This window comes from Bufo bufo, chromosome 7, assembly GCF_905171765.1.
Source record: "Bufo bufo chromosome 7, aBufBuf1.1, whole genome shotgun sequence".
Lineage (NCBI taxonomy): Eukaryota > Metazoa > Chordata > Amphibia > Anura > Bufonidae > Bufo > Bufo bufo.
The window spans coordinates 169171382-169195398 of NC_053395.1; the positions used below are offsets into that span (position 1 = coordinate 169171382).

Genomic DNA, 24017 nt, shown 5'->3' on the forward strand with positions numbered 1-24017 from the left:
CCCAGGGCAGCTTCTTAAAGCTGCAACAATTAGCGAGTGCAGACGGTAGGAAGCAAAAAAAAAGAAAAGAAAAAGACAATAGCTTACTGCAGTCCGCTGCACCTCTTCTAACTTGGGGTTATGTCCTAGGACTCTCCAGGCTATAGGCAAAGGGATTACGAGACGGGTGTGAGAGTCGCTTTGGCTGTGTTGTAGGAGGCCACAGTCGAAGGACATACTGCGCCGTATAGTACGCAAAAAGTAAAAAAAATATATTAAATAATTCAACAAACGCCTTACTTTCCTATTGATTCTAATACACTGCGGACAGTATTTTCTGATCTGGAGGTCTTCCATACACTAGTTACACATGGGTCATTATTCCGATATTTGCTCAGGATGGCAGTAATTCATTAACACTATGAAGACTTTAATTCTGTATTCTTGGCTGTATTGCCATTGCCCTTTTCCGACCCAGGTTTGCAGATATACGCCTCATCTAGTGGAGGGGAAAAAACCCATAACCTCTCGGCATAATGCGGAGAGAAGTGGGGGCTCGCTTGCCTTTTGCTTATTGAGTTTAAGGCATTACACGCAGCAGCACAGAGGGAAGCAACACTAATTTTAATGCTATAAAATGCTTTAAAAGTGCCCCAGGCCCCGGCTACGTGGGAGCTACTTGCACCTAAATAAGACACGGTTCATTTCCTCTGCAGCTTAGCCTAATGTAATCAGCAGCCTGGAGACGTGAGCGCCAGTGAGCAGATAGAGAGGGGGGACACCGCCAGCGGTCCGGGGGGCCGCGGACAGATTGCTGTTGATTAGAGAATTTTTCAGTTTTGACAAGGATGTAATGAAGAGCTTGTGGAGTTGTTCACCTGGGGAGGGGGCAGTCTGCTAGCACGTCACAACTCCGCTCGCCCTATTACAGCCATCCAGCAGGATGCAGCAGCCACGAAACAAATTAACACTTCAACACCAAATGTATGCTTAACGGACACACAGCGACGCTCTCATTTACAATTATACAAAACACAATAACCTGCCTCAAAACTTATCAGAAGTTCACAGTAACTCTACAACTACACCAGTAAAAGCAAAGCAGCTGAGAAAGTGGTGCCATTCACTTCTCCATAACACAGCTCCTGCCAAAATCAGAACCGGATCCCCTCATTCACACGACCACAACGGGTCCGCAAAAGATGCAGATAGCACTCTGTGTGCTGTCCGCATCCGTTGCTCCGTTCCGCGGCGCCGCAAAAAATAAACTAGAAAAAAAGAACATGTCCTATTCTTGTCTATTTTGTGGACAAAAACAGTCATTTCTATCATGGGCCGACCGTTCCGTTCTGCAAATTGATGCAGCCGGCATCCGTGTTATATACATCCGCAATTTGCGGGCCACAAAACACAGCTTGGTCGTGTGCATGAGAGGATCTGATCCCGCTCTCTGGCTATGGTAGTAATCAAAATCACACAATGCAATGCAAAACGTACCATGCCGTATCTGCTATGTTAGGTTGGGTTCACACCTGAGCGTATTTGATAAGCGCTGTTTACAGGCGTTTTTATCGGTCATATTTTGGGGCGTTTTTGTATTTTGGAAACGCGCGTCATACGTGCGTTCTTGCTATTGACCACAGAGGCGTACAATGAAAAACAGAGGTGTTACGCGCGACAATACGCCCCAAAGAAGCTCCTGTACTTTTTGGGGCGTAGGGCGTTTTACAGCGCGTTCGTACGCGATGTAAAACGCTCAGGTGCGAACCATGGGTTTTTGCCTGTTGAGCGTTTTACATCGCGTAGGAACGCGCTGTAAAACGCTCAGATGTGAACCCAGCCTTAGTGTTATAGATTTGCTGTGCCTTTTCCTCCTCGGCTTCGACGGGAGTACAGCCCAAATCAGCAAGGAATAGCGTGCTAAAACAGCGGCAAAGCTACGGGCATTAAGAGGGCATTCACATGGCCTTATCTGGTTAGGGTTCCACAAAACACAGAGGGGGGGTATTTTATACAGATATTTTGAGACTTTTTTCAGGCACAATTTTTTCCTATAGAAAAACAACCAACCCCAAAACTATCCTTAACCGTAAACCTTTGAGGCCAGTGACTGGCTGCCGTGGTCATGTTTGCCCATGTGCTGTAGATCTGTAAGACCAGCAGGGTAGGAGTGGAGCAGTGGGCGATTTAACCAGTAAATTAATGCTTAGTTGTTATTTTATACCATCCCTTGCCTGTGTGACTGTCTACATGTTTACACCATGGGTTGTTATTCTTTTGGGTCCAACATTCAGTGCAGATTAGTTTCATGATATATCTATATAGGAGATGGAGCTAAGCAAATCACCAGCTTCTCTTTACCTGGCCAAGAGTCAAATGATAATTCTGCCACCACTAGGGGGAGTTTAGAGCTCTCTGTATATTTCCTTTATTTAGCGCATTGTATAACTTGCATGCAGTGAGCCCCTGTAGACAGCAATGTGATTCTGCATTCAGGTATAGGTCTCTATAGGAGCAATGTACTTAGATGGTGAGCCCCATTGGGGGCAGCCTGATGCTAATGTCTGTAAAGTGCTCCGGAATATAGTAGCGCTATATAAATGCATAAAATAAATAAATAAAATGTACGTTTCCTTTCCATTAAGCCTTGCTCCTGAGTTATACCCCACATCGGGGCTCAAAATAGGGAAAAGTACTGCTTATACCAAAGAATTATTCCTTCTACATCGACATTAAATATTAATAAACTGAAGTGGATTTCTGTATCCGAAAACAGAGCTCTAAATGCAATAAAGACATAAGTTGGCATAGGAGTTGGCACAGAAATATCTACCAAAAAACTAAGTTATGTTCAAGTGTGGGCATTCACATTCAGTGTCGTGATTTCATGTATAGACGGAGGCTACCTACGAATGTGCTGAGCCTCATGCATCTCAACGTCTACGATGAAATCATGATACAGCATATGACAATCATCAGGTTCATCGAGTCAAAACGTTATGAAGTGAGGCAATAGGTGAGCACAGTATTTCTCCTGATCCCTCCATACATATGCACATTCACCTCGGCTGAGCATGCATGTGCTTTCATTAAGGACACTGATAGACACCCTTGGTGACTTATCTTCCATAAAGAGGTATTCCTATCTCAGACATTGACAGGATATTGCTAGGATATGTCGTCAATGTCAGTTAGGTGTGTGTCGCACCTCTGAGACCCTCTCCTATCTAGAGAATGGGACCCCCAAAGTTAACAGAGAACAGCCACGCAGGTGCGGCTACCCTCCATTCACTGCTATGGGAGTTCAGAAGATAGCCATGGGCTAGCTCGGCCATTTCCGGTAGTCCCATAGGTGCGAATGGAGATGTGACCGCTCATGCACAGTGCGCTCCCTCTATGGGACTTCCAAAAATAGCCGAGTGTACTCACTTGCCAATTTTCTGAACCCTCACAGTAGTGAATAGAGAGCACGCCACGCAGGCGCAGTGTGCTGTCCTTTGCTTTGGAAGCCCCATTCTGGAGACAGGTCCCAGACATGGGAACCGCACCTATCTGACATTGATCAATGCCTGAGATGGGAATACCTATTCTGAAGTATAACTGACAGCAGATGTCGGGGAAGAGTCGGGACACCCACATGCACATTAGGGTATGCAGCAGGTTGAGCTGACATTCATTTCATGTGTATGGCCACCTAAACCCTGGCATGTGTACTGTGTATGGGGTGCAGCTCAGCACTTACGTGTAAACTGGGGTGATAGGTGAGGACGCCATTGTCAGACAGAGTTACATACTTCTTCTTCCATTCTTTATTTAGAGACTTTCCACTTCGTTTCAGTAGCATACCCTACAAAAAGAAAGACAAGATGTTAAAGAAGTAACAAGGGACCAGAATATGGTCCTGGAGGTAGTCTACAGAATTTTTATAATCCTTATATATCGTCAGATATTAATTTATTGTCATGACTACGTACAATAGAGATAAAAGTGGGAGACGTGCAAAATACAAAAACAATGGATCACACAATTAACTGCTGTGTGTGATTGGGTAAAATGATCACCCCACTGGCTTCAATTATTATACTGCCCATTCTTAGCCAATCACTGCTAATCATGGCTATTGCTATAAACTGCAATCCAGTTGGACAATCCCATTACTCTCCAACACAGCAAGAATTTATTTTGCTGCAATGTCAGAAAAATAGTTAAAAGAGAATAGGTCATCAGTATCTGTACAGTGGGGTCCAACACCCGGGACCCCCACCGATCAGCTGTTCTGAGAAGGAACTGGTGCTCCTGTGAGCGCTGCAGCCTTCTCCCAGCTCACCAAGCACAGCGCTGTACACTGTATAACTGCTGTGCTTGGGATCACGCTCAGCCCCATTCACTTGAATGGGGCTGAGCTGCTCCTAGGAGACGTGACATATGGACGTGTCGTCACTCGGCCTAGGAAAAGCAGAGAGAAGGCCACATTGCTCACAGGAGTGCCGCTGCCTTCTCAAACAGCTGATAGGCGGGGGTCCTGGGTGTCGGACCCCACCAATCAGATACTAATCCTGAGGATAGGTCATCATTATAAAAATCTCGAAAAACACCTATAATAAATGACCCCCAGATAGCGGATAACGAAATGCAGAGATGTGTGTAACAGCACCAGACTTGAAACTTAAAGGGCCATAGCGTTTTCACCATAGGGATCCTGAGGATAGGTCATCAGTATTAAAATCTAGGAAAACCCTTTCAACTTCCATTGAGTTCACTAATTACAGTAGAAATTCCTATGCACTGAGCTCCCCCTAGTGATGGAGTAAGGCGGTCAATTTTATCATCTGCTATGAAAAGAGAAGCAGGAGGTTAAGAACAACCGGTATATGGAGGAGATTTATCAGTGTATTAATGCTCGTGTCTGCCATAAATACATTAAAATACATCATGCTCAGACCGAGCGCCATATTGCTGAAATTGGGTAAAGTTGGAGAGGCTTTAGTGGGGTGCAGAGTGCAACTTGTGTATCAGATAATTCATTCAAGTGTTGGAAAAAGGTCTGCCATGATGTTTTAGCCTGAGCCAATTTCATCCACAGGGCTGATAAATCTCTTCCATATAAATGTAATAAGAAATGAGCAAATACGGTATGTCCGAGCTCTAACCAGGAGTGGTCCTACATTACATTTTGCTAAGGAGCATTTTTCCTATTTGCTTCAAACCCTTTCCTGGCAATCAGCTGGTCACTGCAGGTGGGGCTCCTGGCCAGCCACATGCTGTATTACACGGCAATCACACGGATGAATGGATGTCACACATGTACCGCTCATGTCCGCTATAGCTGGAGCCGTTTTGTACAGAGTGACTCTTCGTTGCGGCTCATAACCAAACATGTACGCTTTTTCAACAGAGGAGATGAAGATAAGCGGCTGCCGGACCCATCTCCTAGCTGAATAGTGAATGTTATTAGGGTCCCCCTACACAGAGTACTGTTGGCAAACAACCCCCTATTTTGGGCTGATAATCTCCTACAGGGAGAGAAGGATAGGATGCATTTAACATTCAACGCCCCATTCTTCTCCTGGGAGATAAGCCGCCACCAGAGACGCCTTTCAGCAGCTTTCTCCCCTCTCCCCACTGACAACACATACACTCCAAGGCAAACCAAGCGTGTATGGGGAAGTTGGGAGTGATAGCCATTTGGCTGATAGGTACTGAAGGTGTACGGGCACCATTACATTGTGGGCAGACCTCGACATCATTGATGTAATATGTATGGGCAGGCACATGGCGCTGTGTGCAATCCTTTTTTTGTTCGTTTTTTTTACACAAAAATAAGGATTAAAAAAATTTGTGCAAATCGTTGCTTTCTCTTAGGCTCTTTCCTCCCTTGACATGTGAAAATGAAAAGTTTTTGTTCATTTCGGATGCGTGATCATAATGATTCCCGTTTACACTGTACAATTCTTGTTGAGATTCATTCATGTCTGAATGATTGTAAAAGTAATTTGCTCACTGAAAATACACAGAAAGGTGATAACTGATAAAAATGTTAACCCTTTCTACTACAGAGTTTTTTTTTACTTTGCGTTTTTGTTTTTCGCACCCCGCCTAACCAAAGCCACATATGTATATTTTTCCTTGCGTTTGGTTGCGTTTTTTTTTTGCTGTGTAGTTATGTGTGCGGAGCTGTATGAGGGCTCATACTTTTCATTGATACCATTCTGGGGCGTGTACGGCTTTTTGATCACTTTTTATGATTTTTTTTTGTGGGAGGAGAAGCGACCAAAAACAAAAGGAAAACGGCCATTGTGACCCTTTTTTTTTCAGTATGGGATTAATACTTTTTTTTTTGTTGATAGTACATGCATTTAAGTACGAGGCGATACCCATGATGTGTATTTTTTATTCTCATTTTGGGGAAAGGGGGTGTGTGATTGGAAGTTTTATATTTTTTTATTTGTAAAAACGTTAGAAAAAGTTACACTTTTTTTTTTTTAATAGTTCCCAAAGGGAACTATAACAATCAATCATCTGATTGCTATTATCATAGACTCCAATGCACTTGCATTGGAGTCTATGATGATTTTACTGGAGTCTATTACAGGAAAGGGCTCCATAGAAAATACTATGCAGCAGTCTCCTGTCATTCACAAAGACAGGGGCTGCTGCACACACGCTCCGGCTCCTCTGATCGCCACATTGGGGAGCTGGAGCATAATCGGAAGCGCATGCTTCCGGTTTTCAGCGGGCTCAGATGCCGTGGTCAGGTTTGACTATCTGAGGGGTTAAATGTCCGCGATCGGCATTACCACCGGTCGTGGACATTAGCCACCTGTGCCTGCTGAAGGAAACAGCAGGCACCGAGTTAAGGCGCACGCTCCTTCCTTTTTAAAGGCCCAACATGTGACGTAATAATACGCCACGTCGGGAACGGGTTCATTGTCTGCGTGACCTAAATACTTCATTAGCCAATAAGTGTAAATTCTGGGAGTACTGTTTCTAGCAGTCAATGACGCTGCTGGTCAGGTAGTTCAGACTTATTCCCTATCATTGGTGGCAGCGGAGAGTACCGATCGGAGTCCCAGTTTAATCGCTGGGGCTCCGATCGGTAACCATGGCAACCAGGACGCTACTGCAGCCCCGGTTGCCATGGTTACTTAGCAATTTGTATAACCATTATACTTACCTGCGAGCTGCGATGTCTGCGTCCGGTCGGGAGCTCCTCCTACTGGTAAGTGACAGGTCATGTCACTTACCAGTAGGAGGAGCTCCCGGCCGGACCTGTCACTTACCAGTAGGAGGAGCTCCCGACCGGACGCAGACATCGCAGCTCGCAGGTAAGTATAATGGTTCTACAAATTGCTACGTAACCATGGCAACCGGGACTGCAGTAGCGTCCTGGTTGCCATGGTTACCGATCGGAGCCCCAGCGATTAAACTGGGACTCCGATAGGTACTCTCCGCTGCCACCAATGATAGGGGGGAGATTTTAATTAGGAGGGGGAGGGAGGGGAGAAGGCCCACTGGCCACCAACAAGTTAACTACAGGGGAGGGAGGGGGGGGCCCACTGGCCACCAACGAGTTAACTACAGGGGAGGGAGGGGGGCCGGCCGCACTGGCCACCAATGAGTTAACTACAGGGGAGGGGGGGGGGGCCCACTGGCCACCAATGAGTTAACTACAGGGGAGGGGGGGGCCGGCCACACTGGCCACCAATGAGTTAACTACAGGGGAGGGAGGGGTCGACCACACTGGCCACCAATGTGTTAACTACAGGGGAGGGAGCGGCCACACTGGCCACCAATGTGTTAACTACAGGGGGGGGGGGGGGGGCTGCCCCCTGCTGCCTGGCAGCACCTGCCAGGCAGCAGGGGGCAGTCATGTACACAGTTATTTTAGTATATTCTAACCTGAAGCGTCCCCATCACCATGGGAACGCCTCTGTGTTAGAATATACTGTCGGTTCTGAGTTTTCACGAAGTGAAAACTCAGCTATGAAAAAGCTTTTATGCAGACGGATCTTCGGATCCGTCTGTATAAAAACTAACCTACGGCCACGGATCACGGACACGGATGCCAATCTTGTGTGCATCCGTGTTCTTTCATGGACCCATTGACTTGAATGGGTCCGTGAACCGTTGTCCGTCAAAAAAATAGGACAGGTCATATTTTTTTGACGGACAGGATACACGGATCACGGTCTCGGCTGCAAAACGGTGCATTTTACGATTTTTCCACGGATCCATTGAAAGTCAATGGGTCCGCGAAAAAAAACGGAAAACGGCACAATGGCCAAGGATGCACACAACGGTCGTGTGCATGAGGCCTTATCCTTAGGCTAAGTTCACACGAACGTGTGTGATCTGTGGCCGTATTGCGGCCCGCAAATCGCGGGCCGCAATACACGGCCACAGTTCCATGTGAATTCCGCATCACGGATGCGGACCCATTCACTTCAATGGGTCCGCTAATCCGGAATCGCGGAACGGCCGCACGGGACGGGACCCCTCGGAAGCACTACGGAGTGCCTCCGTGGGGTTACGTCCCGCACTTCCGTTCCGCTAAAAGATAGAACAAGTCCTATCTTTTCGCGGAACGGCCGGATCGCGGACCCATTAAAGTGAATGGGTCCGCAATCCGATGCGGCTGACCTACGGCCGGCAAACAAGCATTGCGGCCCGCTTCACAGGCACGGGTCACACATGTTCGTGTGAACCCGGCCTTAGACTGAACACTTTTGTCTAGAGAAGCTCCTCCAGTTTTCCTACTCCACCCTCCTACTGGAGTGAGACTGCAACTTTTTTTTTTTTAAGTCTCAATGATAAATCTGCAGTGAAATGCATTAACAGAGTTAACCACACTCACTTTTCCACCCAAATTAAGAAAACTGGAGTGAGTGGTGTAAAAATGCAAAAAGTCACAAAATTATGCGAGAGTGCAAAAAAAAAAGTCACTAAATTTTGCGCAATCGCTTAAATTTTTCTGACTTTTTGACACCAGAATTCTGGAGTGAAGGTATGATAAATCAGGGCATCGATGCTTTTTTGTGGCTTGAAAAATTGTTCTGTGTAAATGAACCTTAAATGCACTAAAAGCAAAAAACAAAACAACACAACATAAAAATTATTCGTAGCTTGTCCGTCATACAATACATAAAATGCTGTGATGGAACTTATATTTGAAGGTCACAGCATATATGTGACCATTGTATTGATTACAAAATGTCCAAAAAATTGTCGCAAGGATTCTTCAAACCCCTGATCGTTCCTTGTGGCTGCGTGTGAATGTATCACGGTAAATAATGGCAGCAGAGCAAGCTGTCAGGGGCAGCCTTTTAGTTGTCAGTAAAGACTCATGTAATACAAAACTATCATCATGATAAAAGTCCAGTGACAAGCACATTGCCAATGACAGACTAAGCTCAGGTCAGCCATTCGGAGCGGGGAGTAAAATCTCTACCCCAGGTATGCTCCCCCAGTCTGAAATGAAGCGATTGACATAGAAGGGAGATGTTCCCCCCCAGGCAGTCACAACAGAGCGCTCACACTCCTGCATGGGAACACAGTTCAATAGCAATTATTTACCAGCAAAGATTTATCGATCCGGCGCTGCCTGCAGAGGGAAGGGTTGGTCGCGCTAAGACTGACCAGGGGCAGGGAGGCGCTGATGGAATGCGACGGCGGAGACAGACCAAGAACCGCATAAGGTTTCACGTGTCAGTCTCCATTACATGATGTCGATGCGTCTATATTTCTGTACGGATTTGTGTCTAAAAACATCAATATACGTGTCAAACAGTCACTCCTGCAAATGCCCTCTTTATCATGTGCGGCGTGCACATTTCTTACAAGAAGGCGGGCTGCGCACGAGATGTACATATGGAAAGAATGCAAAACTGAAGTACGCCATGAATAGCTAGCGATTAGCAAGAAAAGGGTTAACAGCCCCAACTAAAACCAGTCCATTGCCTCTTCCTCCTCTCACTAGTACTGATGTAGTTAATCAGAGGGGCCTAATCACACCTCTCCACCTTCTGTTGGCAATATTTCTGTACCCATGGTGGGGGGCTGCTGTACATTACACGTTAATAGAGCCGTCCGTGGCTCCCACGAGGCCAGGCAGGGTGCTAAGAGGGGACTTGTTATTCTCAGCTCCCTATTTGCTAAACCTGGGAAACAAGAAAAAAAAAAAAAAAAAGAAAGGAATAAAACAATAAAAGGATGTTGGTGGCGGGGTCACATCACCCCAGTGACCCCTCTGTCATTACCAACATCTCACCGCTTGTAGGACATCACACAGGAGCCGGCTTCAAAGAGCCCGGCACAGGAGCACAGCTAATGACAAGCAAATCCAACTCAAATGCCACTAATTGGCTAAACCGCTCACCTCTCCAGAGCGCGGCAGTAATTTACAATAATAAAGAGAGGGGGGAGAACGGCAGGAGAATCTCACTGCCCGGCGCCTGGCACCCCCTACACATGCACACGAGGCGCACTTTAATAATGATAGATACATTCCAATTTGGGCTGGTGGCGGATATAGAAACACAGAGGAGGGAAGAGGTGATGGGGAGAGAGGAAGAAGAAGAGAGGGAAGACGGACAGAGGTGGAAGAAGATTCGTTTTAATTTTGCTAACTGGCTCCTACTTCTTTATGCTGTAAAAGCTACAGGAGGGTACCAGTTAAAAAGCAGCGGTCTAAATGTAGACGGGATGTTCAAAACCATTAACCAAAAGCAGGACGGACCAATGAAAACTACCTGTTTGCACTTTAGAGGTGTGCCACCTGTGCAGTCGAAAGGGCGCATTGTTAAAGGGGGTGACCTATCCTGAGGACAAGTCATCAGTGCCTGATCGGTAGGGGTCCGACTCCCAGCACCCCCCGCCGATAAGCTGATAGAAAAGGCCACACCTTCTTCCTAGGGCAGTGATGTCATGTCCATCGGTCACATGGCCTAGGCGCAGCTCAGTCCAATTCAAGTAAATGGGGCTGAGCTGCGATACCAAGCACAGCCGCTATACAATGGACAGCAGGGGCACTGGGAGTCTGGCCCAAACGGTCACATACTGACTACCCGTCCTGAGGATAGTTCATCAGTATGAAACACTCCTTTAAAGGGGTTATCAAAGATCTATAATGTCCCCCTATACAGAGGCTGTACTTACCTCACTCCCCAGCACCTGCGTTGCTTCTGATGCCGGCAGAAGGGGGGCAAGTCGACGTGGGAACGAGCCTCCCTAGCATCGCGGGTGGCGCTAGGGAGGCTTGCTACTGTCACGGTCTGCCATTGGCTGACACGTCACCTGCTTTCTCCCAAACACAGCACCACAACTGTCCACGGGTTGTGTGTCGTATTGCTGCTCAGCCTAATTCACTTCAATACCAGACAACCCATGGACAGGTGTGGTGCTGTGTCTGGAAGAAAGCAGCCATGTTTTTCTAATCCTGAGTAATAGAGTAATGAGCGAGCACTCATACACTTGGCAACCAAATTGACATGTGCAGAAAATATTTATTATATCCCCATAAAATACAAGTAATAAAATTTATAAGAACAATGTAGCAATAATATACAACATTACAGTCACATATATTGTGGTAGATATGATCGACACTATATTCATATGACTCAATAGTGTCGATAAATTCAATAATATATATCACACCAAGAAACTTCAAGTATATGCTGTTATTTGGGAAGAGGGGGTATTATCTTCTAGCGCTCTATCCCAATTTGGGAAACTGAATGTCACTGAAAATGTTGTAGGTGTATTCACTGGGAGTGCAATATGTTCATAAAGTGTCCACAGGAATCCTGATAATGTGAGAAGTCTCTTATAGCTGATCCTTTTATGGTCGATATGAGCTTTGGATTGAAGAAAACTTTAAATCGATATTTGGCTTACCGTCTAGCGTCTGCTTTCTCCCTATTGCTTCAATGGAGCTTTAAATATTTGCCGGCTCGTCGAAAGCTGCACCAAAGGAAATTGCGGAACAGAGTGGCAACTCCCGCGATCTTTGGAACTCCCGCCAAATTTAAACCAGCTTGCTGTATGGAGCGACTGAATAAGCCGGCAAATATTTAAAGCTCCATTGAAGCAATAGGGAGAAAGCAGACGCTAGACGGTAAGCCAAACATCGATTTAAAGTTTTCTTCAATCCAAAGCTCATATCGACCATAAAAGGATATGCTATAAGAGACTTTTCACATTATCAGGATTCCTGTGGACACTTTATGAACATATTGCGCTCCCAGTGAATACACCTACAGCATTTTCAGTGACATTCAGTTTCCCAAATTGGGATAGAGCGCTAGAAGATAATACCCCCTCTTTCCCAAATAACAGCATATACTTGAAGTTTCTTGGTGTGATATATATTATTGAATTTATCGACACTATTGAGTCATATGAATATAGTGTCGATCATATCTACCACAATATATGTGACTGTAATGTTGTATATTATTGCTACATTGTTCTTATAAATTTTATTACTTGTATTTTATGGGGATATAAAATATTTTCTGCACATGTCAATTTGGTTGCCAAGTGTATGAGTGCTCGCTCATTACTCTATTACTACATTTGCCTTTAAGAGAGGGTGGGGTGATTCCCTCTATATGAGCTTGCAGCACCATACCTTAACTACTTGCTAGTGAGCCACCACAACCTACCACTATTTTTTCTAATCCTGGACAACCCCTTTAAATACATTAGCCTTCAGTTGCAATACCAGACCCAGACCATAGATAGGAGCGGTACTGTTCTAAGGGGGGGGGGGGGGGGGGGGGGGGGGAATTAAAGGGGTTGTATCAGCCTTTTTTTTTTTAATCCCTGCTCTTTTTCCCCAGAAGTACCTACGGTACTTAACTGCTCTATGCCTCTCTGTTATGGCTCCATGGCTGTTTTTCCTGCACTCTTGGTCCTGGCCTGTCAATGTCCGCAAGGCCAATGACTGGCCTTAGTGGTGACGTGTCCGTAAGCAGCATGTGACCCAGCAGTGACGAGCTGCTTAGGGACAGGTCACCACTGAGGCCTGTCATTGGCTGCAGCGGCGCACGTGATCATGTCCAATGCGGAGGCTGACAGGTGGGTACACTAAGTGCAGTGAAAACAGCCCAGGAGTAAGTATACAGTAGATCTCTTCATAGATACCGCTAGGGATGGGGGTGAAGAGGATTAAAAAATATAATAATAATAGTCCTCGACAACCGCTTTTAAGCAAAAGTCAGAAATATTCAGGACAGGATGGAAAATAATTGTCATCAATGTTATAAATTAGGGAAATTGGAAAGAGGGGGGAATAACAGTGTAAGCCCCCCGGAGCGCCCCTGTTATTCTACAACACAATATCCTATCCATGTCTTCGTTATCCATGAGTGGACACCTACATTTCAGAGCAAGTCCGTACGAATGGATGAAGGTTTGCCGTTAAGCAGGAGCTTATCACATGTATACTCTGCTTTACCTAGAATATCAGTCAAACCTAATCCAGAAGGTAAGAAAGAAGGCGTCATACACTGCACTGCTGGTTATCAGCGCACCTTCATCAGAAATAGAACAGAAAAACCATTAAAGCTCCAGCAGAAGGTGAAACCAGAACCTTGGAAGGTCATTACCACCCACCCGTGTCCACAATCATTCCAACCTGGGGTCCATTGCTATGATGCTCCATCACCTGCCTCCTCCTGATCTCTCCCAAGGCCAACAATTAATAGATCCATTTTCTCCCAGCTTGAGACCCACAGGCCGGCTGTAGCAAGCCCCCTGCATAACAACTGTACTGCACGCTACAAATAAATCAGCAGCTTTTATCTAATGCTAAACTAGAACCAAAATAAAATAAAAAATTACTTAAAAAAATAACATTAGGCAAAAAACAAAACAAAATAAAGATGGTCATAGACTTTAGATAGAAAAACAGCTGAACTGATGATCTCCGCTGGTGCAGCCATACACTTTTTCATCCATATTAGTCATGACAATCGTTCAAACTGGCCATACGTGTTCAATGACACCGAGCAAAGAAGAAGCCATCTTTTGATGTACGTTTGTTCATTGAATGGTCATTTGTGGACACATGGCAGACTTCTTCTCAGACGAGAACTGACCATCCATTGTTAAAGTTCATCCGATGACTGATCATTTTTTTGAAATTGTCCATTTTGCTAAACTTTAGATTAATGTGTATGGTCACTAAGTGTTCGCGCCCGTAGGCAGTTCTATTGCACCCATGATGCACAATTTGGTCGACGCAGTTGATGAGAAACTTGTGTCTTCTACACTGGCACCCTCGGAGGTCTCAAGAGATAATGGGCAAACCATTCCCGACTCATTACCATTCATCAATCAACTACCTCAAAGTCAAGATTCAAGAACAAAGGGAGAATCCTTTGTATGGAAACCCCTAAACATCCTTTACAAGCCTATCTACACTATGTATTATGAACAAACCTCATATATCCATCATACACAGGGGATCTCTGGATCATCCATAACAAGTCAATAATGTCTATAGGTATATACATTGGTGATCATGGCTAGGTTTCATAGCCTGCTAATCACTGGCAAAAATATAAAACCCCCTCTATCTAGGTATATACTGAGTCAATCTAGCAATCTAGGGGTGTGCGAGGTGTGAACCCCAGGTGACGGAGAAGTTGGGTGCACTAACACCTGGCCGATGGCTTTGTCCGAGGTCCTGAATGCAGCCGGGTATCCCCGTTGTGCCTCTGTGCAGGATACCAGCCCTGCTCCTGCTTCCCTCATCATTAATTCCCTGTCTCCTCGTTCCCAGCTATCTGCCTCTTGTCATGAAGATGAAAGTGACATTATGCTTCTAACATTAAAATCATTTGATACACAATGTTTTACGAGAAGGACATTTAATGGCTCATTTAGCACAACAGTTATTAGATTTTAGTCAACAATTAAAGGGTGGCAGGATAAAAAAGCAGGGTCTGCTCTTTTTTCGCTCTTCAAAATATACATCTTCACAGCTCCTTACACATGACAGCTCCGGCGCCTCGAACATGAACATTATACTGGAGCTCAGATTGATACCACGCAGCTCGGGAGGCTGCGGCATGCAATCTATAACAGGAACCGCTTGCGCGCCCGTTAACTACTTAGCTGCCAAGGCAGAGGCATTTTCCTGTAGTAATAGGTGACCCAGCATACCGGCGCCAATCATTGGGGAGAATGGGCCACAGATTGGGTCAAAATTTGCAGAGGTAAATAATGTACTGTGCAATATTCTTCTGTGCATCCCTGACCCGCTGGGGTCTCTTTGCAAAAACATGCTCACCCCAGAGGTGGCTGCATCCCCGGCATGCCTCAGCCCCCCCTCTCCCTCTGACACAATGAGTTTGATACTGTCATTCATCTCTCTTTGCATCTCCGCGGAGCGCACATTATCTCACATTGTTATTAGCAAATACAAATGGAAAACAAGGACAGACGCATTTATAACTAACTGGAGGGGCTCTGTGCGTCCTCCTCAAGTGCCATACAGACGGTTTGGAGAGCGTCCTGTGATTTTTCACGTCTTTGCTAATCTAACCTGGATTTCATATTCGACGTCTAACGCCGCGCCGCGTGCCAGACCCAATTTGTTTCATACTCTCTGGCCTTGCACATTCGGTGCACTTATTTCTGCACCAATAACCGTTGGGCAGCAATTAACACGAGCAAATAAACACAAAAACTCCCACGTTCCTCTAACGAGCCTCTCTGACTTCAGCGATTCTCCTGGATAGCGTATGCTACCATTTATTTACAGACAGCGCTGTAATATCAGGGGAGCGGTGCTAGGGCTGACGCTCACTTCTCAATTCACGGCACTAATTAAAATCCGTCGATAAAAGAAAGGCTTAACACATATAGAGCCAAAAATTGTATATATTCAAATATATATATATATATATATATATATATACACACACACACATATATATATATATATATATATAGTTCTATAGCTATACATGTAAGTTTGTTTTTGTTAAAATGAGAAAAATAAAAAAATAAAGAGCATCGCCATTTCTGACGACCCTACCGTCCGCAGGGCAGAGACCCACATACGCTCCCCCCCGTGTACTGATGGCGACAGGAGCTACCCAGAGAGCAGCTAATGGGATTAAACGCCGGCTTTAATTTTAATGAACAAAGTTGCCCGTAGCAACATAAGCGGCAGCGGAGGCTCCGTTATCATTAATAAAGCCCAGACAACATTAGAGGCCCGACAAGAGCACAAAATAAAAACGAGAAGAAGCCCCCGGCCCCCCACCTCCCGCTGGGCTAAATTGGCTGCCCAATTTTTCTTAAGTGTCCGCACTATTTAGAAGGCAATTTATTAATTTTTGTCATCCATTGTCACTTTGACAGGCCATCACTTCCCCATCCCGAACTTTACAGAAAACTAATTGAAGGACTGGCAGTATTTATGAGGGATATTATTTATCAATTACGTCTGATAATGATACTCTGCCCTGCTACCTTCCCCAGCCCTCCCCCGCCCTCTCCTCTCCCTGCAGGCCTGGAACGTCATATTGCACAATGACAGACATATTGTACCTCTGAGGGCAGCACGCACAGGGAGAACACCAATCTTTATGACACTGGATGAGGGATACTCTCTACCTAGTTAAAAACCAGCATGCAGGACGGCTGTGCAATGCATCCACATCTGCCTCATGTCCGGCCTGTCAGTCCATCAGACACTACGAAAATTCATTGAATAGCCCCCATGATCAAATGTGTTATCCAATAGGTGGAAGTAGACCTGTAAGACCTACTAAGAGGTCATTCATTTATTGCGTCACAAAATAAATTCATAAACTTTAAGTAACAGAATATCGGACTAGCTAAAGATCTCAAGGTTTGGTTTCTACTCGCTGAACACATAAAATGCAGGACGAGACCCAAAGATTGTCCCTCATTCAAGATGGAAATCTGACATCCTAAATGCCACTGCACTTGGCCATGAGGTTACTATAGGTGCCGCTGGTCCAGGGATTTATTCCAAGCGCCATATTTGATGTCGGGAAGGAGTCTGTTTTCCCTAAAATGATGAAAATTGGATTCTGCATCACAGTGGTTTAGTCCTTAACACTGGATGGACTTTTTCTGCCCATACACATTAGATGTATGTAGGTTGATGGTGGAAGCACCATACATACACCTTTCAGTCTATCTGTTGGCTGCTACAGTAGTTCACACTAGTCCTACATTTCCAGCATCACCAGGGTGAAGGACAGGCTGCTCGTGAGGACAAACATTTTAGACACGGACAACTTCTTTCTAGACTATAACGGTCTATCATGGGGTGGGTAAAATGATTGTATACTGTTAAATTTCACCCGTCGAAAAATCATTTTTGTTTTGATCAGCCTAAGGGCTCATTCAGACGGCCGTATGCTGTCCGCAAAAATACTGAATGCTATCCGTTTTTTTGCGGATCCGCAAAAAAACGGATAGCATTCAGTATTTTTGCGGACCCATAGACTTCAATGGGGCCATGTCCTGATTTTCACGGACAAGTATAGGACATGTTTCATTTTTTTTGCGGATCCGCAAAAAAACGGATAGCATTCAGTATTTTTGCGGACAGCATACGGCCGTCTGAATGAGCCCTTAGACTAATGTGAATGGCCACCTTTACAAGTTATGATTGGAATAATTTCGCATTGAAGCTCTACACTGTTCCACATTAGAGATTCTTGGTCTATTTTGGTTCATCAATGATGACATCAACTACTGGCAACCATGAATTTAAAGGGTTTGTCCGAGTGTTTTATACTGACTGCCTATCCTCAGGATTGCTCATCAGTATCTGAATGGTGAAGGGCTGACTCCTGGCACCCCTGCCGATCAGTTGTTTGAATTGAGCGCCACAGCCTGTTCCTAGCCCAGTGATGTCACGCTCATCAGTCACGAGGACTACACGCAGCTCAGTCACATTCACGTGAATGAGTCTGAGCTGTGATACCAAGCACAGCCACTAGACAGTGCTGTGCCTGGTAAGCCGCAAGGTGGCCGCGGCACTACAGATAGATCATTGGTACGTGCTCGGTGCTGGTCTGATGCCAATCTGGAGGATAAGTCACCACTAGGACAACCCCTTTAAAGTGGTATTCCAGTCTGAACCATTTATCACCTATTGACTTACTAGGTGGTAATACAAGTTCAGTTGGGGCCCTAGAATGGGAGATCCGGTTTCTGTCAGCCACAAGACCTCAGCTAGGCAGAATATGAATGTAGCGGCGGTCACGCACACACACTGCCACTCCACTCAGGATCTATGGCACTGGCAGAAATGGAAGAGTACAGCACTTTGGCTCCTTCAATCAGTACCACAGAATTTGAATGGACAGGCAGGACACATGCTCGAGGGCGGTCTGGGATTTCTTGTTTTGGTAATAGGTCGTCAGACCCTCATTGATCGTTAGTGGAAAGGTGATAACAGTCTGGAATATTTCTCATCAAATCTGTTTGATTGGCTCCATAGAAACATTAGTGCTCAGGCAAGACTTTGTGAATGGATCAACTTGAATAACCAGCAAATCAATTAGAAGACGAGCAATATTCCGGGTTTTATTCCCACCTCTGGTTCGAATCATATCTCTCCATCAACAATCCTCTTGTAGACCATACTGTACAGATCGTTTTCTATCACACACAAGATAAGACGACAGGCGCTGAGGAGTGAACTAATGGACAGGAGGCACTGCGTATCCAATCCCCAGAAGAACACGACTGGCCATGAACAGACTGGACCTCTTGCCTGTACGAGTGAATGAAGAGAAGAGAGATTGTGCACAGACAGAGAAGGGTGACCAGGTACTGTCAGGAGCGTTTGAGAGACAGATACAAGAAAATAAAAGGAAGACAAAAAGGGGGGCACTATAGATAAAGGAGAAAACAAATTGTAGCGAGAAGATTACGGAACAGAGCAAAGTGCAAAAGAATGTGCGGATGGAGGAAGGAGGAGGGGGGCAGAGTGCTCAGAGATAAACGTCCCCCTAATCACAGAGGGATCAATCAAAGCACAGGATTCTCTCCTCCGTCTGTGAGTGATAAGACCCCGAGCAGACATGCTCTGAATGACGCTCATTTGCAGCTGTATTGTTGGTGGGAATGAAGCAGGAGATGGAGCCATGGGTGGCCTTTGTGATGGGGGTATACTGATTCTAGGAGGTGCAGGGCTGATGGACTCTAAACTTCCCCAGCCATTGTTGGGAGATGTCAGGAAACCATCAGGCGGCTGCATGAGTGACACAGGGGGACAGTGCTAGAGGGACTATCGCAGCAGTGGATCGGAGCATCACCCAGCAGTTCACTCCTTCAGCTCATCCATCATCACCCTGGGGACACAGGGAGGGCCACTGGCCAGACACGGCCGGAGATAAGTGCATGCAGCAGCCAGGACAAGGACAGAGAAGGGCAGGCCCGGGGGAACGCAGAAAGACGGAGGCTGTGATAAAAAAAAAAAAAAAAAAAACTCTTCTCTACAAGCGCGTTATCTGATGAGGGTTCTGGGTAATTAATTATAAACTCAATTACCTAACGCTTACTTCAGCACTCTCTATTCATTAAGAGATAAAGCCTGACTTGCTGATAAGTTTCTGTTTCCCTACAGCAGAGGGCTCAGTCGGTATATTACCAGGAACATGGCAGGCATTGCTTAGTACCGGCTTAGGGAAGGACGAGGAGTCACACCACAGATTAGTCAAGATACAAAAAAAATATAATGCATGTCTTATGGTTTTACAATAAACACTTCTCATCAAATATCTCACAGTCCGAGAATTTTATTTTATTTTTTTTTAATATTTCACAGTTACGAAAAGAAGTCCTGCTATACAAGGGTGAAAGGTAACCTGCCCACCAAAAATGTGACTTTTCTTTTTTTCCATGAGATGCGGAAGGCGGAACTCCAGTGTCCTTCTCGCAGGGAGTCGTGATGGCGGGTCGTTAGTATTCACGGGAATAATTAGGGCTGCAGTTAATTTCATTAGAGGCTCCGCTGCTAAATGAAGCAGATTATGAGACACCTTTTTATTACAAGCCGTGAAATTACAGCCTGTCAGCTGCCAATTGCAGACTAAAACAAATGAATTACAGTGTAAATAACTCGGGGAGGAAGAAAGCGCCGACGCCGTGAGGCTGATGAGAGGAGGAGGAGTTATGACACCTGCAGCGCTGCAGAAATAGGTTACCCCCTTCAAAACTACCCTCAAAATACAGAAATTAACCCCGGCAAAATACAGATCTGCCCTGCAAATCTTGCCAAGGAAATGGGCTTGTTGGCAGTTCACCCCTCCGAGTGCTGATACAAGCTACGACACTGCAATCAGGAATGTACAGTAGCTCTGCTCCCGAAAAAAAGATGTGAAGTGCCGGCCTTAGAAGTGGGAATCAAAGTGATTTATTCACTGTAGGTTTTGCAGAGACAGATTTGCGCAGCTCTTCCACTCACTTCTTCAGCCACTGTGGGTCTGTGCTTGACATGATAATAGCCATTATTACTGGTAATCAGTCATTACTGGGAGGAATGGTCTCTACAGGTGAGGCACTCGGCTCTATTTGCATGATTACATTTACGCCCCTGAGCTCTGAACCTCCAACCTAACCGCGTCGTCCTGCGGCAGGCAGTGCTTTCATTTAATTCTCAGGGTGACAATAAAATGGCTACCCGAAAGAGAACCTGGTGTGTGCCCCGTTCACATCCGAGTTGTGCCGAAGCTGAACTTTTTAGCACTAGTTACCAAAATAATAAAAATTAAAAGGTTGAGCGCCTTTTTCTAAGGGTTACGAAAACTGTATAAATTAGTGAGAAGAAAATCCTTTCACGTGACGGCATGTAGAGTTCCAGTAGGGGCTCATCGCACGGTAACATATCCTTCATTTGGCAAGGTCTATAACATAAAAACCCACACAACTGGCTCGGGGGGGACGGGACCATAAAGGGGTTTCTGGGATTTTTTTAATAGATAGAAATGTGAAGATAAGACCGGCACTCACTGGTAAGTTGCAATTTCCTTTGTCTTTATTTGTCACATAATAATACAATAGTGACGCGTTTCGGCTCTATGTATGAGGCTTTTAAGAAAGGCTCATACATAGAGCCAAAACGCGTCACTATTGTAGTATTATGTGACAAAGACAAAAGAAATTGCAACTTACCAGTGAGTGCCAGTCTTATCTTCACATTTTGTTCCGGAGACGCCGACTCGAGACACGTGCATTGGAACACGGAGAGCTGACTGTTTTCTTTCTGACTTCTACCCTCTGGATAGGTCATTGGTATCTGGTCAGTTGGGGTATGACACCCAGGAACCCCGCCGATCAGCTGTTAGAGAAGGCACCATCGCTCGCAGTAGCGCCGTAGCCTTCTTGCAGCTTCCCTAGGCCATGTGATGTCACCTTCATCAGTGTCACATGGCCATTGAAGTAAATATGGCTGAACTGCGATACCAAGCACAGCCACTATACAATGGATGGCGCTGCGCTTCGTGAGCTGAGAGAAAGTCGGGACACTACTGAGAGCACCAGTGCCTTCTCAAACAGCTGATCAGTGGGGGTCCTGGGTGTCAGACCCCCACCGATCAGATAATGATGACCTATCCAGAGGATAGGTCAGCAGTAAAAAAAAAAATCCCAGAAAACCCCTTTAAAGGGAATCTGTCAGCAGTTCTAACAGCTCCAGCGCATGCCAAGTCCTGATAGCTCACGGCTCTCCCCGCCCCCTGCCAATGATTGACAGGTTCTTTCCAACTGAATTAGCAGCGGGGGACGGAGAAAATCAGGAGCTCATGAATATTCAGGACTCATCTGGAGCTGTTCAATGCAAGAGTTTAGCAAAACGGCTGAGTCAATTAAAGAAGGTGACCCAGCATTATGCTGAGGGGGATCGGTTACTAGTTTATGTTGCCCTTAGTTAAGACACCGCAAAACTGGTGACAGATTCCCTTAAAAAAAAAAAGAGTGGTTCATGCACATGGATGTATTTTTGAGAAAAAGTCTCTAACGTGAATCCAACATGTTGTACTGAGAAAGGCAATATGTCACACGAGTTACACATGGGTCTTGCTGTCATATCGACACTTTTCGTTCTACTGGCTATTGTTTTACATGCTTTATTATGCTGCATAATGACCATCACGGTATAACAAGTCCTGAACGCAGAAGAACATAAAAAAAAGTCACAAACAGACCCTAGGTATTGGGTGCCAGTACACATGCCATTTTATAGACTAAACTAAGACATTTACCCATCTCCCTGACTTTATATGAGCTCCGACATGTTTTCCGGCTTTGCACAATGGACCTGTATCTTCTCAAACCCTGAATAATTCAGAAGCAGTCCGTGTGCCATTCTCACCATGACATTACAATGATCTATGGGGAAGCTGTGTGGCGGGCACAGTTACCTTCAGGGCATACAGAGACATGCCAGTAATTACAGAGGGAAGAAACAGGACTTGAGGGGTTAACTCCGCACCGAAGTCCTGGTCCTGGGTAATAAAGTAGACTAAATGCGAATACAACCTTGTTTATGAATAATATTAATAATAAAACTCTGTAATCACTCTTGGTAATAATACCACGGCACTTCCTGCGCCGTGCAAAGGGCCCCGACGCAGTCGTAGTAATCACTTGTCAAGAGCTCAAGGGGCAATTTTGGTGGAAAACTAATGCGATAAACCCAGATCACAAAGTATTTCATGCCTGCAGGCAGCAAAGGGATTAATTTTAAATCAATTTCACTGCCACTAATAATTCATCTCCCATCTGCATATACAAATATATTTTCAAACTATTGGTGTTGACTAGTCAACATCACGCTGTATATTTTAGGGCGACAGAGGGGTGTAAATGGGAGTCACACTGGCCATAGACATTACATGATAGGGGTTTCACACGAGTACAATATTGATCACCGGGGGTCCGACTTTTGGCACCACCGCCAAGCTGGTTTTCAACAAGCTGGATCCTTTTGTGCTCAAGTGATACCACCCCCCTCCCCCACCAGAACTAATAGACGCTCTTCATTTTTCTGTTCCGTCATTTGTTTTCGGAGATGTATTTGATCGGAGGAGGTCCTACACCCGTGACCGCTGCCAATCAGCTGTTTGAGAACGCACAGGCGTTTGCAGTGCCACCACGGTCTTCTCTCAGCAAACCAAGCACAGCGCCTTACACTGTATCGTGGGTGCGCTTGGTATTGCAGCTGGAGAAGGCCGAGCGCCTTCTCAAACAGCTGATCACCGGGGGTGACTCTGAGGATGGAAAAGCGCAGTGCATTACGTTTTTGCATCCTGTGTTCCCCTAATATATATGCTAAATGTGGGACTAAAACATGATGTGAACAGCCACTAATATAAAAAAAAATAAAAAATTTGACCCAAGAAGCAGATCTGTCAATATAACATGGTAAGTTAAAAGGGTTTTCCAAGACTTTCTAACTGATAACCTATCCTCATCAGTATCCGATCAACAGTGACCCGGGACCCCGGCCGATCAGCTGTTCGAGAACGCACCGGCACTACTGTGAGCGCCGTTGCCTTTTCACAGCTCACCAAGCACAGCGCCGTACAATGTATAGCAGTTGTGCTTGGTATCACAGCTCAGCCCCATTCACTTCTATGGGGCTGAGGTGCTCCTAGGCCACATGACCGATGAACGTGACTGGCCTAGGGAAAGCTGAGAGAAGGCCACGGCACTACCGCAAGCACCGGTGCCTTCTCAAGCAGCTTATCGGCGGGGGTCCCGAGTGTCGGACACTGACCAATCAGAAACTGATGACTTATCCTGAGGATAGGTCATCAGTTATAAAGTCTCAGAAAATCCCTTTAAGGACATATTAAAGTATGGGACCAAAGGGTTACTAAGACTCTCTCTGCCTCCCTCCTGCTATATCAAGTGGCTGTTGTTACTGAAATCTGAGGAAAGCAGAGGAAGATAGGGCAGCATCTCTGGAGTCATGACATTCAGACGTGCGCAGAATCCCTATGGCCCAACACTACAGAACCATAGGTGCTGTG

At 45.6% G+C, this 24017-nt stretch overlaps 1 protein-coding gene across 2 annotated transcripts in view; it reads right to left on the bottom strand.

Annotated features, from left to right (window-relative positions):
• AGAP1 (ArfGAP with GTPase domain, ankyrin repeat and PH domain 1) overlaps positions 1 to 24017 on the bottom strand; it is a 405970-nt gene that overhangs the window by 98475 nt on the left and 283478 nt on the right. For both annotated transcript variants that reach the window (XM_040441790.1, XM_040441789.1), the window contains exon 10: positions 3722 to 3826. In XM_040441790.1, the coding sequence (XP_040297724.1) occupies positions 3722 to 3826 (105 nt within the window). The remainder of the gene's footprint in view (positions 1 to 3721; positions 3827 to 24017) is intronic.